The sequence below is a fragment of the Somniosus microcephalus genome, chromosome 3 (genome assembly GCF_052327205.1).
Source record: "Somniosus microcephalus isolate GS21.2 chromosome 3, FLI_Smic_1.0, whole genome shotgun sequence".
Taxonomy (NCBI): domain Eukaryota; kingdom Metazoa; phylum Chordata; class Chondrichthyes; order Squaliformes; family Somniosidae; genus Somniosus; species Somniosus microcephalus.
Window position 1 is genome coordinate 157,006,375 of NC_140989.1, and position 14,545 is coordinate 157,020,919.

Here is a 14,545-nt window from a genome sequence, read left to right on the forward strand (position 1 = left end):
AGATTCGGATCAGCCATGATCCTATTGAATGGCGGAGCAGGCCCGAGGGGCCGTATGGCCTACTCCTGCTCCTACTTCTTATGTTCTTATGTAATGTTCATCCTGGTCTATAGGTGTCTTGATCAATAACACAGTGGAGTTTCTGTTTTAATTAAAGTCCTGTATAATAGTTACATGTCATGAAAAGCAAAAGCTAAGCAGAGCAGCATAATGGCAGTTCTGATTCTTGCTAATTTTGAACTAGTCACATTTTAATAGTTGAAATACTTCGAAGCAGCTTTTTGAATTTAGATTGCATATTAAATTACCCTAATGTCGGACACAAAGTATTGTAAAATCTGATTTAGGCTGTTTAAGGAACATCGAAATTACACTTGGAGAAAAATTCTCCAGTAAAGAGAAGACTGAGTAGGGACCTGACACAGGTCTTCAAGATTATGAAGGAGCTTGATGAGCTCGACATAGAGAAGATGTTTCCACTTGTGGACAGTCCAAAACTAGTGGTTATAAATATAAGATAGTCACTAATAAGGAATTCAGGAGAAACTTCTTTACCCAGAGAGTGGTTAGAATGTGAAACTTGCTACCACAAGGAACAGTTGAGGCAAATAGGATAGTTGCATTTAAGGTGAGGCTAGATAAGTACATGAGGGAGAAAGGAATAGAAGGATATCCTGATCGGGTTAGATGAAGTAGGGTGGGAGGAGGCTCGTATGGAACATAAACACCGGCACAGACTAATTGGGCCGAATGGCCTGTTTCTGTGCTGTAAATTCTGTGTACTGCACTTAGACACCATTTCACAAATTTATTATATTTGCTACTTATATATGGTTATTGAATTTGTTCTGTAATATTGGAAGTTTTTTTCCCCTGTGACCAAAGAATCCCTGTCAATTGGTTTCAGGTGTTGCTTTGTGCCCAGTGCTGTGATACTCAAGGGGCAACTGAGGAAATACAACTGAGGCTGCTTTTATATCCAAGTCCGGTCATTCCAGTTGAAATTGTCTTTAATAGGCACTCCTTGTTAAGTTCCTTCCATACTGTGAAATATCAAAGAAAACAGCTTCAGAATTGAACCTTACAACAAAGTGTCTGTCGATTATTCCAACCATCTGCAAACTCGCTAGCATAAATGATCTATAAAGCCGAGCAGTCACTATAACCAATCATCATTAAAAACAAATTTCACTGTGTAATTTTTTTCTCCAAATTCCAGTTTCACCCCTTACATAGTCAAGTAATGCTTGTCCTGACTTTGTGCTTCTACCACTGCTTGATTCCTCAAGAGATTGAAAGGCAAATCTAATGAGTTGAATTGTTGGAAATAAAGGACATTGTAGCGAAATGCTACTGTATAACCATTACTGTTCACATGCATGACCCCCGACTATCGTATATCACCCAGCGAACATTACTTCTTCCTGCAGTTCAGATTAGTTTGAAGGAATCCCTGTTGTCACAGAACTTTCTTTTGAGAAGAAATTCTTGACTTTCTCGATTTAATAAATTTTTGAAAGATCTCAATCAATCAGAGGTGCTTCTCATAAGTTTCCAGTTTAAAATATAATTAAATTAAGGTTTACTTCCTAGTAACTGCCTTGTATTAATAAATATAACTATACCTAGCCAGATGTGGTAGTTAGTGGAACTTGCATATCTAAGTTGTGTCTCATACTTTTAGGGTTTTCTACTACCATCTTGTGAAGCATCAGCAATAAAAAAGGTAGTGAAGGTTTATCGGAAATGGATTTTGCAAGAAAACAAACCTTCATTTATGGCAGAGCCAGAAAAGATGGAGACCGATGAAGATGTAATTGACCATCCAGAGCATCTTTCTGTAACACTGACCGATAACAAAGAGGTAAACAAATAAGAATTTAAAAATACGCATTGTAACAATTAACCACTTTTTCTATTTTCATGACATTTATGTTTTCTTGGCTAATAGTATTCAAAGCTGGCAGTGTTGCTTTATTGGCCTGCATATATTCTTCAAACCTCCTGCATCCTCTAGGGTTTGCATTCAGTCCAAGTATAAAATGATGGGGTAATGATCTTTCTAGAGCAGCCACAAGGTTTGTGTTGAGTGAAACTTATCAATTCATATAGGTGCAGTAGTGGATGTGCTTCTGAGATTGGGTTTAAGACATTCCTGGGGTTTCGCGCAGGGACCATACTCTGCATTTTGTCATGTTGTACTTGACCTGTGAGTGCTTGAAGCTTTGAAAAGGAGAGCAAATATTAACGTAAGACACCCCATATGACTTAATTGGATTTCTAAAATTAAAATTTCTCAAGACAAAAATATTTTTTTACATTGCAAATCTGAATAATTGATCAGGGTAAATTATTAAAAGCATTAACAGAAGTGTCTTCCTTTGAATGAAGGAAACTTTGTATTTACTCTGTATTTCTATCCCAAAACACCTCTTTTTCTGAGTTATTTTGATTATTGATGGTCTTTTCCTGCCGCTATGGAAATGTAATTCCAAGAATGAATAATATAAGCCATAAAATTAAATAAAATTCCAGAGTGTTGTCCTGTTCGCCTTTTTTGGAGGGGTGGGTGGTAAGTGGAAACTTATATAATATTTCTTCTGGAAATTAAATGAATGGGGATAGAATCCATGATAGGGCAGATTGGGGATTGTGGAAGATTAAATGGCCTTTTCTTTTTCCATGCATTATGTTCTAAGTAAACCATTCTATGTGAAGTGCTTTGGGATGTTTGAGGGATGTAATAAGCAATAGTATAAATGCAATTTTTTTCTCAAGTTCAGCTTCATGTTAAATTATCTTGCCTGAGCCATTCTGTGTGTGTGAATATCATTAATAGGTTTGTGTTGTTTGTGTGTCTTCTGTTGTCCTCTTTCTGTCTCTTTGGCATGCATGTCGTGTATGTCTGTTGTGTGAATTTAAATCTCGTAAGAAATAAAAACAAAGTGGATACTTGATAAAAGGAAAGAAAATAGCAATTGCAGAAGAATGGCTTAATGTCTTACTGTACACCACAGAAATCTGGCTCATAGATGGTATTCTAGGCAAATCTCCAGATTTGGCATTGTGGGGACTGTATAGATTTATTCATACATGATCCATCTACACAAGTTTGCTGTTTGTTGCATGGTACAGTGACGGCTGATAGTTTCTGGAATGATAGAATTTTGTCTATCTGTCAATGCTGGTAGACTGGTTAGAATAATGGAAAGGAGGTTTGTTCTATTTCCAGGGTTGCACATTAATATTAGGTAAAATGTATTTTTTTTTTGCTTTTAAAGACCATTCAACAGTCGAGGCACAGACGCACATCTAGCTGGGGAAGAACATATTCATTTACAAATGCTATCAACCGGGGCTGTGTTTTTGAAGAGGAAAATGCAAATATCCAGGCTGGTACTCAATCAACATTGCAAGTGAGTGCTGATCGAGTTCTTTTGTGAGCCGATCTAATTTTTGTTGAAGGGTGACACTTTTTAAAAGTTTTTTTGCTTCTCCATATAGGTGCTCTGCTTCTGGGTCTCTGCAAATGTTTTTTTTAATTGGGTGCTGGGAAGTGTGGTCTGGAAATGCTTCTTCAAATTTTCCCTCTCAACAGAGAAATGTATGGCCCTTGCTAATAGCTCTCAATTGGTGGCACATCCACGATTGGAGTGTCACTGGGGGATTTCAGCATGCTTAGCTCTATCATATAGTATTGCAGTGCCCAGTGAGTTGCTTTCACATATCGTGCAGCCTGCTATGGCCTTAATGGATACGGCCAGTGGGGCAACCCTTGATTTCTACAGGGAACACTCTCGCACTTCCTCTCCCCCTCTCCTCCCATTCTCCAGCAGAACTCCAGAATACCTATCCGACCATGCGTTCTATATTCATCTTGACTCGTTGCTACCTTCAGTATGACATTTCCAACGCCCTCCTAATTCAGGAACAATTGGGGTATCTTTACGTATATTGGCCCATAATGAATGGGGTATCTACACTGTCCATCTGATGCATTGGCAAGCAACCAGCACTAATTGTGCTCCCTGTCGACAGCTCACCAATTGGAAGGGTAGGAAATTTGGCAGGGCAGCCATTACTTAAAGGCAGCCTACAACAAACTGCAGAGCCCTAACCTGCTGCTTCTGGTTGTCTGAAAAGTACTTTAGCAAACATTGTAACAGTCACCTCTGCTTAATGCAGACATAAACTGCAGACTGACTGATGTTGCTAATTTCTTTTGTGGCAGCCTGGAAGGAGCTGGAGGCAAAAAAAAAGTTGAGGGCTGCAGTGACCTTGAATGCAACAACCAATGTAGTGCTAACTGCAACACTTGCTTGCAGGTCTTGTTCCCGGGGGATGGCTGCACCAGAGCCGCTGGGAGTGGATGAAGTTGGGGCCTGGTGCTTGGGGTAGAGATCCCCTTTCGGTACAGGGCCAGCGGGTGGTCTACACGGCTTTCTTATGCCACATTCCCAGGTCATGGGAGCCTTTTCTTTGCCAGATTTTCCATGCTTTAGGCTTCCTCTATTTTCCTGCTGTAACTATTTACACCACCTGGACCCATCTTTTGTTTCGATACTTGAGTCATTATCACCTCCTTTTTCCTTGCACCATCATCACTTTTTTGTCATTTCATCACTCCTGCCTTCCACCCTATCACAGACCTCTACCTTTTGTTCTTTTCCTGCCCCCTTTTCCCAAGTTCTGTACTTGTTTAAAAGCTGTTCATCTCAACCATTCTCTAGTACTGATGAAAGGTTCGACCAGAAATGTTAACTCTGTTTCTTTCTAAACATATGGGCCGGAATTTTCTGGGGTCCGTGTGGGTGCGGCAAATTTGAAAAAAGTCAGAGCAGGTCGGGAACCCATCGTCATCCTGCACCCACACGCCTTTCCCTCTGTGCATTTGTCGGTGCGGCAGCGACCCGACCGGCAGTGGCGGGCGACCTAATTGAAATTAAAGCTTGCTGTCAGACACTTAAAAGCCTTTTTTCCCCTACATTTGAAATTTCCCTGCATAGCCATGGGATTCACGCAGCTCAGGAACCACGTCTGTCAACCTCAGGCGGGAGTTGAGTGGCCATTGCTCCAACTGATTACTTGACAGCATCAAATGTACTATAAAAGCTCCAACCTCACAGCTGATCACCTTTCCTCAGGCAGAAGCTATTGCTGACTACATTGTCAGCACAGATTTAACTTTCTGCAGGCTGCAAGTGTTTCCAGCAAAGTCTTCATCCAGTGTCACCTTATTGGAAGAACCTCTCTCACCATTGACAGATTGCTTCTGTCAACTCTACTTGACCTGCCATCTATTCCATCAGCATGGGTGCCAAATTTGCTGATGATACAATGATAGGTTAGAAAGCAAGTTGTGAGGAGGACACACAGAATCTGCAAAGGGATATAGATCGGTTAAGTGAGTGGGCAAACATTTGGCAGATGGAGTATAATGTGGGAAAATGTGAGGCTATCCACTTTGGTAAGAAGAATAAAAAAGCAAATTATTATTTAAATGGAGAGAGACTACAAAATGCTGCCGTACAGAGGGATTTGGGGGTCCTTGTACATGAAACACAAAAAGTTAGCATGCAGGTACAGCAAGTAATTAGGAAGGCAAATTGAATGCTGGCCTTTATTGCAAGGGGGATGGAGTATAAAAGTAGGGAAGTCTTACTACAACTGTACAGGACGTTGGTGAGACCAGACCTGGAGTACTGCGCACAGTTTTGGTCTCCTTATTTAAGGAGGGATATACATGCATTGGAGGCAATTCAGAGAAGATTCACTCGGTTGATTCCCGAGATGAGGGGGTTGTCTTTGAAGAAAGGTTGAGCGGGTTGGACCTATTCTCATTGGATTTTAGAAGAATGAGAAGTGATCTTATTGAAACACAAGATTCTGAGGGGGCTTGACAGGGTAGATGCAGAGAGGATGTTTACCATCAAGGGAGAATCTAGAACTAGGGGTCATAGTTTCAGAATAAGGGGTCACCCATTTAAAACTGAGATGAGGAATTTCTTCTGAGGGTCGTGAATCTTTGGAATTGTCTACCCCAAAGAGCTGTGAAGGCTGGGTCATTGAATATATTTAAGGTGGAGATAGACAGATTTTTGAACTATAGGGGAGTCAGGGGTTTTGGGGAGTGGGCAGGAAAGTGGAGTTGAGGCCAAGCTCAGATCAGCCATGATCTTATTGAATGGCGGAGCAGGCTCGAGGGGCCAAATGACCTACTCCTGCTCCTATTTCTTATGTTCTTATGTTTATACTGTCTCACCTTGGTCCTCAGAATTTGACCACAATGAGCACCAGCAGCACCAACAACAACACTACCAACCTTCTCCGCAACCACCTGATGCTGCACAGGACAGAGGGTATCAGCACCCAAGCACATTGCTGCACGGGAGGCCAGGGATGGCCTCATCATGTCCAGATTTACTTAACTTAACTTTTAACATATGGCTGCCGCATGCTGCGCCAAGTTGGCACCACCCCACAGCAACACCATAAATCATCCCCACAATGACCAATACATTCACCATTGGTGGAAGGTACCATTATGTCTCACCATTCACTGCAACTCACCAAGCCACTTCCAAAGGTGCACACAAATGTGTCCAAGATGGGAAAGTGGTGAAAATAAAGATTTTGATGGTTGACATCACATTAATGGAAACTTGCCATTAACATTGGCTAAAACACCCAAGTGGCTACCCTTTTGAATCTACTTGTGTTTCATCTTTCTCTTCTGCATGCTTCTACGAGGTGCTACCCCTGTGGCTTCAGCAGAGGTAGAGGCAGCCTGCTTACTTCCCTGCTGCGACTGCTTAGACACTGTTGGCGGATGTCCTCTGGGTTTTGGAGCCTCTGATGGCCCCGCCAAAGTCTGCTCCACCTCGATCCAAGGAGCCATCTGGGGCTCTGACTGAGGCGGGGCAGGGCAACTGAGAAGAAGTGTCAGTGCTTTGAGAGGAGCCCACACTTCCCTCTTGCCATCATCCCTTTCATGGGCTGCACTTCTCTGCTAGCAAGGAGCTGGAGAGCACCTTGCTGCACATCAGTGGGGCCATGAGGACTCAAGTCTACATTTACATCCCTCCTAGAGAGGAGGTGTATGAGCGTCTACCATCTGTTCTCCATAGATAGTCATCTATTCTCCGTAGATAGCATGTGCTCCTGTGAGTGGCGCACTAGCTGCTCCATGCAGGTGGCCATCCTATCCAAGGAAGAGCCTACAGTCACCATCGCCTACGACATGGTGGTGTTCATGTTGGAGATGGACTCCTCCGTTCTCTGAACATTTGCAGACATCACTCTTGCAAAACTTGTCAGAGCCTCCTACACTTCTTGCTGCAGCGTCAGGATCACCCTCTTTCTGGATGGCCCCTGAGGCTCAGCGTCTGCATGTAGCTGAGCAGAGCTGGGAGCGTCCTGTGCCCACCGGCGATGAGCCTCCGCTGCTGTCCCTGTCTCCACCATCTGCTCTTGCTCCCTTGTGACGGGTCTGGTGACAACACTACTCTAGCTTGTGTTGGACCCACTGAGGTGTACGTCTCAGCGTTGGTGCTGGGTATGCTCATGCCTGGTGATGCTGTGCCCTCAGAGGCTGGAGGCTCCTCTGAGGAGTCATCTTGTTCTTCCTCCTGGACAGTGTGGGGGGGGGGTGCTCTTGTTGGGCCTGTGGGAGAGTAAAGAGCTGTGTTAGATATGCCATGAAGAATGGGTGCACATACCATTATACACATGACCATTCAGTCCCCATATGAGTGACTGATGTATGCCATCGATGGAGGATTGGTTAACGGACAGAAAAGAGAGAATAAGGATAAACGGATCTTTTTCAGGTTGGCAGGCTGTAACTAGTGAGGTGCCACAAGGATCAATGTTGGGGCCTCAGCTATTTACAATCTATATTAATGACCTAGATGAAGGGACCGAGTGTAATGTATCCAAGTTTGCCAGTAAGCTGTGAGGCGAACACAGGGCTGGATTTTCATTGAGGAGGCGGGACTTCAACTTTTGGGGTTGTAGTCCCGCCTCCATCAAGTTCTAGCCAACCCACATGATTTTGACTTGATCGACCTTATTGAGCCCACCCAGCGGGCTCAGCAGGCCAATTAAGGGCCACCCGGCAACAGGTGACGTCACAGATTGAAATTTCATCTGTCAAGACCTTTGGACAGATGAAATATCAGCGTTTCACAGCTGTTTGAAGCTGTCAAACACTGACAATCTGTACTCCATGTTAATTCCTTCCTCTCGGGATGATTTAGAGATCTTCCCGGAACAGAAAGCAGAGGCTGCAGATTTTGACAGATCGCGGCCATTCTGCTTTCTGTGACGGTGAGATGAGGGACTCCCGAGACCTGAAGGAAGGAAGGCTGTAAAGGTTAGTAGAACTTCTTTAAACACTTTACACAGACCAAACACATTTACCTCTGCACTCATGCACCCATCACTCACCTGAACACCGGACATCTCGTCCCGTCCAAGCCCTACATCCCGACGGCCCGCCTCGCTAACTTGGCGTGGTTTGGAGCCGTCTGGAATCCCACATTTCAACAATGAAAATAGGGATAAGGCTAAAAACTGCCTGTTAACTACCTGTTAACAGGCAGTTAATTGGCACTAATCCCCTTCCTGTCTCGGGGAGGCAGGTCCCAGTGCGGGGCGGGTACTCGCCTCCTTTGAAACTGGCATGGAGGTGGGTTGGGGGCGGGATGGGGTCGGGACCCCCGATTTAGGGATTTTAAACCCCCACACGCCTCCAATCCCGACTCCATGGCCCAATGAAAATCCAGCCCACAGAGTCTGCAAAGGGAGATAGATAGACTAAGTGAGTGGGCAGTAAGATGGCAGATGGAGTATAATGTAGGGAAATGTGAGGTTATTCACTTTGGTGGGAAGAATAGAAAAACAGAATATTTTTTAAATGGTGAGAAATTTTCAAATGTTGGTGTTCAGAGAGATTTGGGTGTCCTCGTGCAAGAAACACAAAGCTAGCTGCAGTTACTGCAAGCAATAAGGAAGGCAAATGGCATGTTGGCCTTTATTACAAGGGGGTTGGAGTATAAGAGTAGGGAAGTCTTGCTACAATTGTACAGGGCCTTGGTGAGACCGCACCTGGAGTACTGTGCACAGTTTTGGTCTCGTTATCTAAGGAAGGATATACTTGCCTTGGAGGCGGTGCAACGAAGGTTCACTAGATTGATTCCTGGGATGAGAGGGCTGTCCTATGATGAGAGATTGTGTAGAATGGGCCTGTACTCTTTCGAGTTTAGAAGAATGAGAGGTGATCTCATTGAAACATACAAGATTCTGAAGGGGATTGACAGGGTAGATGCTGAGAGGTTGTTTCTCCTGGCTGGAGTGTCTAGAACTAGGGGGCATAGTCTCAGGATAAGGGGTAGGCCATTTAAGACTGAGATGAGGAGGAATTTCTTCACTCAGAGGGTTGTGATTCTTTGGAATTCTCTGCCCCAGAGAGCTGTGAGTGCTGAGTCTTTGAGTCTGTTCAAGGCTGAGACAGATAGATAGATTTTTGGACTCTAGGGGAATCGCGGGATATGGAGATCAGGCGGGAAAGTTGAGTTGAGGTCGATGATCAGCATGATCTTATTGAATGGCGGAGCAGGCTCAAGGGGCCGTATGGCGTACTCCTGCTTTTATTTCTTATATTATTATGTAGCTGTTAAGTAATTCTGTCACCAGGTTGCTGAGATGTGCCCCTCTCTCCGTTTCCCACCTCCAGCTGCTCAGCCACTTCCGAGACTTCCAACACAGCCTCCTCTGCTGTTGTGAAAGTCACAAATAATGGAGGCCCACCTCCAGTTCTCTCCCTCTCCCTCTTATTGTGTGCTCTTTTCCACTGCAAGGAGGGAACGAAGAGAAGGTTGAGTGAGAGTGATGGAATGAGTGTAAGGAATAGATGGGTTACACCTTTAGAGGGAAACTATGATGGGTTGGGGTGGCAATGCCAAGTGGGCTCCTTGCGTGTTGTTAGTTGGTATGATTGCATTAGGATGAGGGTGAGTGTGAGGGGTGGCTAGTAAGATGAGGATGTGAGTATGTAGATAGAGAGGGATGGGTGGATGTGCAAGGTATGTTTGTGTGAGTAAAGATATGCAGGAGTAGGGTTGGGAAGGCAGTGATGGGGATGTGATAAGAAGCACAGCAGGATGAAGTTGAGTGTGGCTTTGTACTCACCTTTTCAGATCTAATGCGGCACTGCACTCCGGTCCTCCTGAACACATTCCTGCTGTTGACCTCCTCTGCAATTTGGAGCCAGGCTATTTTTGTCTCCTGGGGAGGTCTCTTCCGCCCCTTGGAAGGGAAGAGGACCTCCCTGAGTGCTCTGACTCCCTCCACAAGGATATGTAGGGAGTCATCGGAGAACCTGGGTGCAGCCCTCTGCCTCTGTGCAGCCATCTCTCCAAATGTTTGGAGCAATGGAAACCTCCAGTGTGCTGCCTGCAGAATCCTAGATGAACCTTCAAATGCAATGTGCCCATGGCTTCTTTAAATACTCTGGCTGAAAATGCGTCATGGATGATGTCATCAGACCCGCACCATCTAATTGAGCCGGGTAACTCGCTGGGCGGGCTTAATAGGCCCCAATATCGCAAAGTCAGTTTCTGGAGCAGGATGGAAGCAGCAATGGGGCCACGCTGACTGCCCACGCCCGACCTGCCCAAGTACAGAAAATTCCGGCCATGCTGTCTGACCAGCTGAGTGTTTCCAGCATTTTCTGTTTTTATTTCAGATTTGCAGCATCTGCAGTATTTTGCTTTTATGTTGTGATCCTGTTTGTTCAAACTGCTGTAGAGACCAATAGTTATTTAGCTATTCACTTCCAATTATCTAAAATAGCCAAGGGACAGGGCATGCAGAAGTCATATAAAATGGCTCTGACAGTAAAAGATGATTTTTTGGAGAAAGTGCAATTGATATTTTGATTTAACATGCTTTGAAGTGAATCAATGTGTAGTGCATTAATAACTTTTAGTAACAATTATTGAGAGGAATCAGTTGTTCCTATAGAAGTCAAGGATACCCCTAATAGATACATTTTGACAGTGATATTTGTAATTTTTTAAAAGGTATTTTTGACAAATTCTGCAAATGTGTTCTTGTTGGAACCCTGCACTGATGTCTCAAAGATCCTTGATGAGCAGATTGATGTGTGCAAGGCAGTCCTGAGTATCTATAGGCACATGATCATGGAATTAACCATGAGCAGAAAGACATGGTGAGTTTGAGCATCAGGCTGCACTATTTTTCTTTATATTTATATCTTTATTTATAGTTTTGAATGAGTAAAACCATTGCAAATGTTCCTCAGATGTGTGACAACATCATTTTTAATGTAGATTTTAGTTGGCCAATGATGATTTCTATTATGCATTTAACGCCAAAATAAATAGTTTACCTTAAACTGATTCTGTCTAATCTGAAGTTTGCAGGTTTTCTTATTTTTTAAAAAAAATGTTAATTTCCCACTTTCTTCTGACTCCTTGTATCCAACATTATTTAGGTGGTGTATTTACCTTGTCCTCCTGGCAATATTTAAAAATACAATTCCCCTGCCACACTTAAGATGCAATGAAATATCCCTGTAATGAAAAGTGGCCGATGTAACTTGCCCATTGCAGCGTTGGAATGTCAGCAGAGGTTTAGGAGTCAAACCAAGGTCCTTAGCATGGAAGTCCAACGTTCTACTGCTAGGGTTATGGGACAGTTTTATTTTTCCCTGAAATTTGTTGCTGTTCCGGCAGTTGAATTTGAAAAATGATAACTTTGCACAGTGCTACAATAGAGACAAATTTATGACTTCTCGCTCCCAATAGGAAGCCTCGCGCACTGATTATGCATATTGGAAATTCATTTTCACACTGCACATGATCTTCTGATCCTTTAAATTAATGTTCAGACTATCATGTGTCACCAGAATTCTGATATATGCTGCCAACAGGTGAGGCTCCCCACCAGGTGTAAGAAGTTGGAAAAATTACCCCTAATATGTTGTTTTTAGATGTGGTTTTAGTATTTTTTTCTTTAATACAGGGAACAACTTTTGCGAGTGTTGCTCAAGATCACTGAAACAATTATGCAAAAGCAACAGGATTTGCACAAACGGGATATTTTTGCGGAACAAATGGCTGGACTACTTTTCCGGGTAAAATGTGTAAATATGGAGATATCTTATCAAAAACAATGCATATATATAGTGTGTGTGTATATCGTATCAACTTGTATTTAAAAAAATGCAAATTAATGGCCATTGGAACATCTTTCTAGTTTCATGTCATTAGTGAGCATAGGAGAGGAAACTGACAGATCAGATGTCGAGAAACAGAGTTTCAGTTGATGATTGCACAATGCCAGTTTAACACGAGTAGTGTTGGAAGACATCCAAATTGGCTCTTGTAGATTCTCAGTGGCCCTTATGTTGATTGGAACTAGGTAGCTTGTGTTATTTATGGTGTCTAATGGAGGTCACATTTTAGGTTATATCCAATCTCGTTTGAGCGCCTTAAAATTATATTCCAGGATTGGTGTTGAGTCAGGGGATTTCCCACAGAGCATGTCTGATGCACACTTAGGTTAGCTGTTTCCAAATCGATCAGGTGTTGCTATTTTTAAATTGCCTCTGCTGAGTTTTTTGCTTAGTTTGGCATGAGCAGGTATTGGGTTTTAAAAGATGATGGTTCTTGATTGCTTCCAAATCAAGTAAGTTGACAGCAGCAGTAGGGTTCTTTTGCCATCCGATTCTCTTCAAATAACATTTTAATGGCCCAGAAATTGGTGTCGGGGGCTTCCTGCGGGTGCAAGCCCCCGACCTACACTTACATAGCGCGCCGACAGTTGAAGCCTGGCCCTGCGTGAATTTCCTGTCAGTGGCCCGGTTCAGCTCCCGGCGCGCTGTGCTTGCGTGATCCAGTGGCGTAGTTAGTTCGATGAGCCGGCTGGGATCACGTGAGCACTGGGCAACCAATCGGAGGTTGCAAAAGTTCATTCATGAGTTTGATAGTAAGAACTGTCAAACTCATGAAAACTCCGGCGGCCCAAAACAGTACTTAAACTGCAAATAAAAGTTTTTTTAAAAATCCCACTAATTAAATGAACTATTAATAACTGTAAAAAAAACTATTTTAAACAATTATTCAAATTTCTGAATTTTATTTTTTTAATAAATCGGGTCTAAAATTATACTTACCTTACTGTAAAGTCTTTAAAAATAATAAACCTGTGGGAAAAAAAATTCTAACTTTACTTATTAGGCCACTTACTTTTGAAAACTAAGTCCTTACGTCTGCTTTTTTCATTCGTAAAAGGTTGAGGCCTTCACGCACGGGCAAACCTTTAAAAATAAAGGAATTTCAGCACGCACACGCAGACTCCTGCGCGCACGCGTTCGACCTCTGAACCCCTTGGTTCAGAGGAAAGGAAATGCCGGTTTTCCGCGCATGCTGAAAACCGGCAATTCCACCGGGCCCACGCATGAGTACCCCGTCCGTACTCACGCGTTGGGACCCGAATTACTTGGCCAATAAGTATTCAAATTAGAAATTTCCAAATTTGTATGAAGACCAAATTGTAATTTAGGTTTCCATAATTTCCAAAATATTATTTGAACTTCTGCTTATCATAAGTTTTATCTTTGCAATTTGTGTCATAACTTGTTAAGATCTGTGTCCGATACTAGCTGAGAAACCGGTCCTTCTTGGAGATAATACACTGTAATGCTAAGGCTCTCTATTATTGCTTATAACACAAAATCCTTAGCTCCATAGGGCCATTTCATGAGGGAAGACTTCTGTTTCGTTTCAAACAAGGCCTTTGTCACCACAACCTCATTGTGGATGATTGTATTGATATTATGGCTTTGACTGCAATTTGACTCACCGGTGATGACAGCTTGCCCCTTACCGAAGCCTCACCCCCGGCTATACTTTTTACCACCTGCCCTGTGAGACATGGCTATTATCAAATTACATCTTGCCCCAGCAAAATTTTCGCTATCACCCATCGTGGTTGTTCCTGTTCATACGGCCCCCATCTTTGCTCCCTCAAGTTCAAGGAAAGTAGACTTGGATGTAATTAGCACATAACTGGCTTAGGCATCCATCACCAGATCTGTCTGGATCACACCAAACTCGACCAGACCTCTCTTTCCTCTACAAAGCCCACTAACCTCTGATCATCCTAGAGAACCAAGATCATCCCCAGCTGCTCTTCTTCACTAACGACAATGACAGCAACAGGAAGCAAAGCTAGATACCATCCTGTCAGTGCCTCTGCTACAGCTCACAAATCCACTGTCCACAAAGCCAAACCTTTCCCAAGTTTCCTCCTAAATTAGTCCTGAACACCCATCTGTCTGTAGTTTCTCTCCCATCTCCCACTATGCCCTGTTTGTAAAGTCTGTGGGTTGTTTAGTTAATTAATACACAGACCACCAGAGTAACTTAAAACAGGACTTTACTATTCGAAGGTCCGGGCGAATCTGCCCAATAAATCCTGACACAACACTTATATACTGGCGTGGTCACCGTCTGTA

General features: G+C 43.2%; 1 protein-coding gene across 2 annotated transcripts in view; it reads left to right on the forward strand.

The window, feature by feature from the left end:
• LOC147121489 (ral GTPase-activating protein subunit alpha-2-like) overlaps positions 1 to 14,545 on the forward strand; it is a 290,657-nt gene that overhangs the window by 242,258 nt on the left and 33,854 nt on the right. For both annotated transcript variants that reach the window (XM_085981771.1, XM_085981770.1), the window contains exons 11-14: positions 1,685 to 1,864; positions 3,282 to 3,416; positions 11,085 to 11,233; positions 12,049 to 12,160. In XM_085981771.1, coding sequence (XP_085837897.1) covers positions 1,685 to 1,864; positions 3,282 to 3,416; positions 11,085 to 11,233; positions 12,049 to 12,160 — 576 coding nt within the window. The remainder of the gene's footprint in view (positions 1 to 1,684; positions 1,865 to 3,281; positions 3,417 to 11,084; positions 11,234 to 12,048; positions 12,161 to 14,545) is intronic.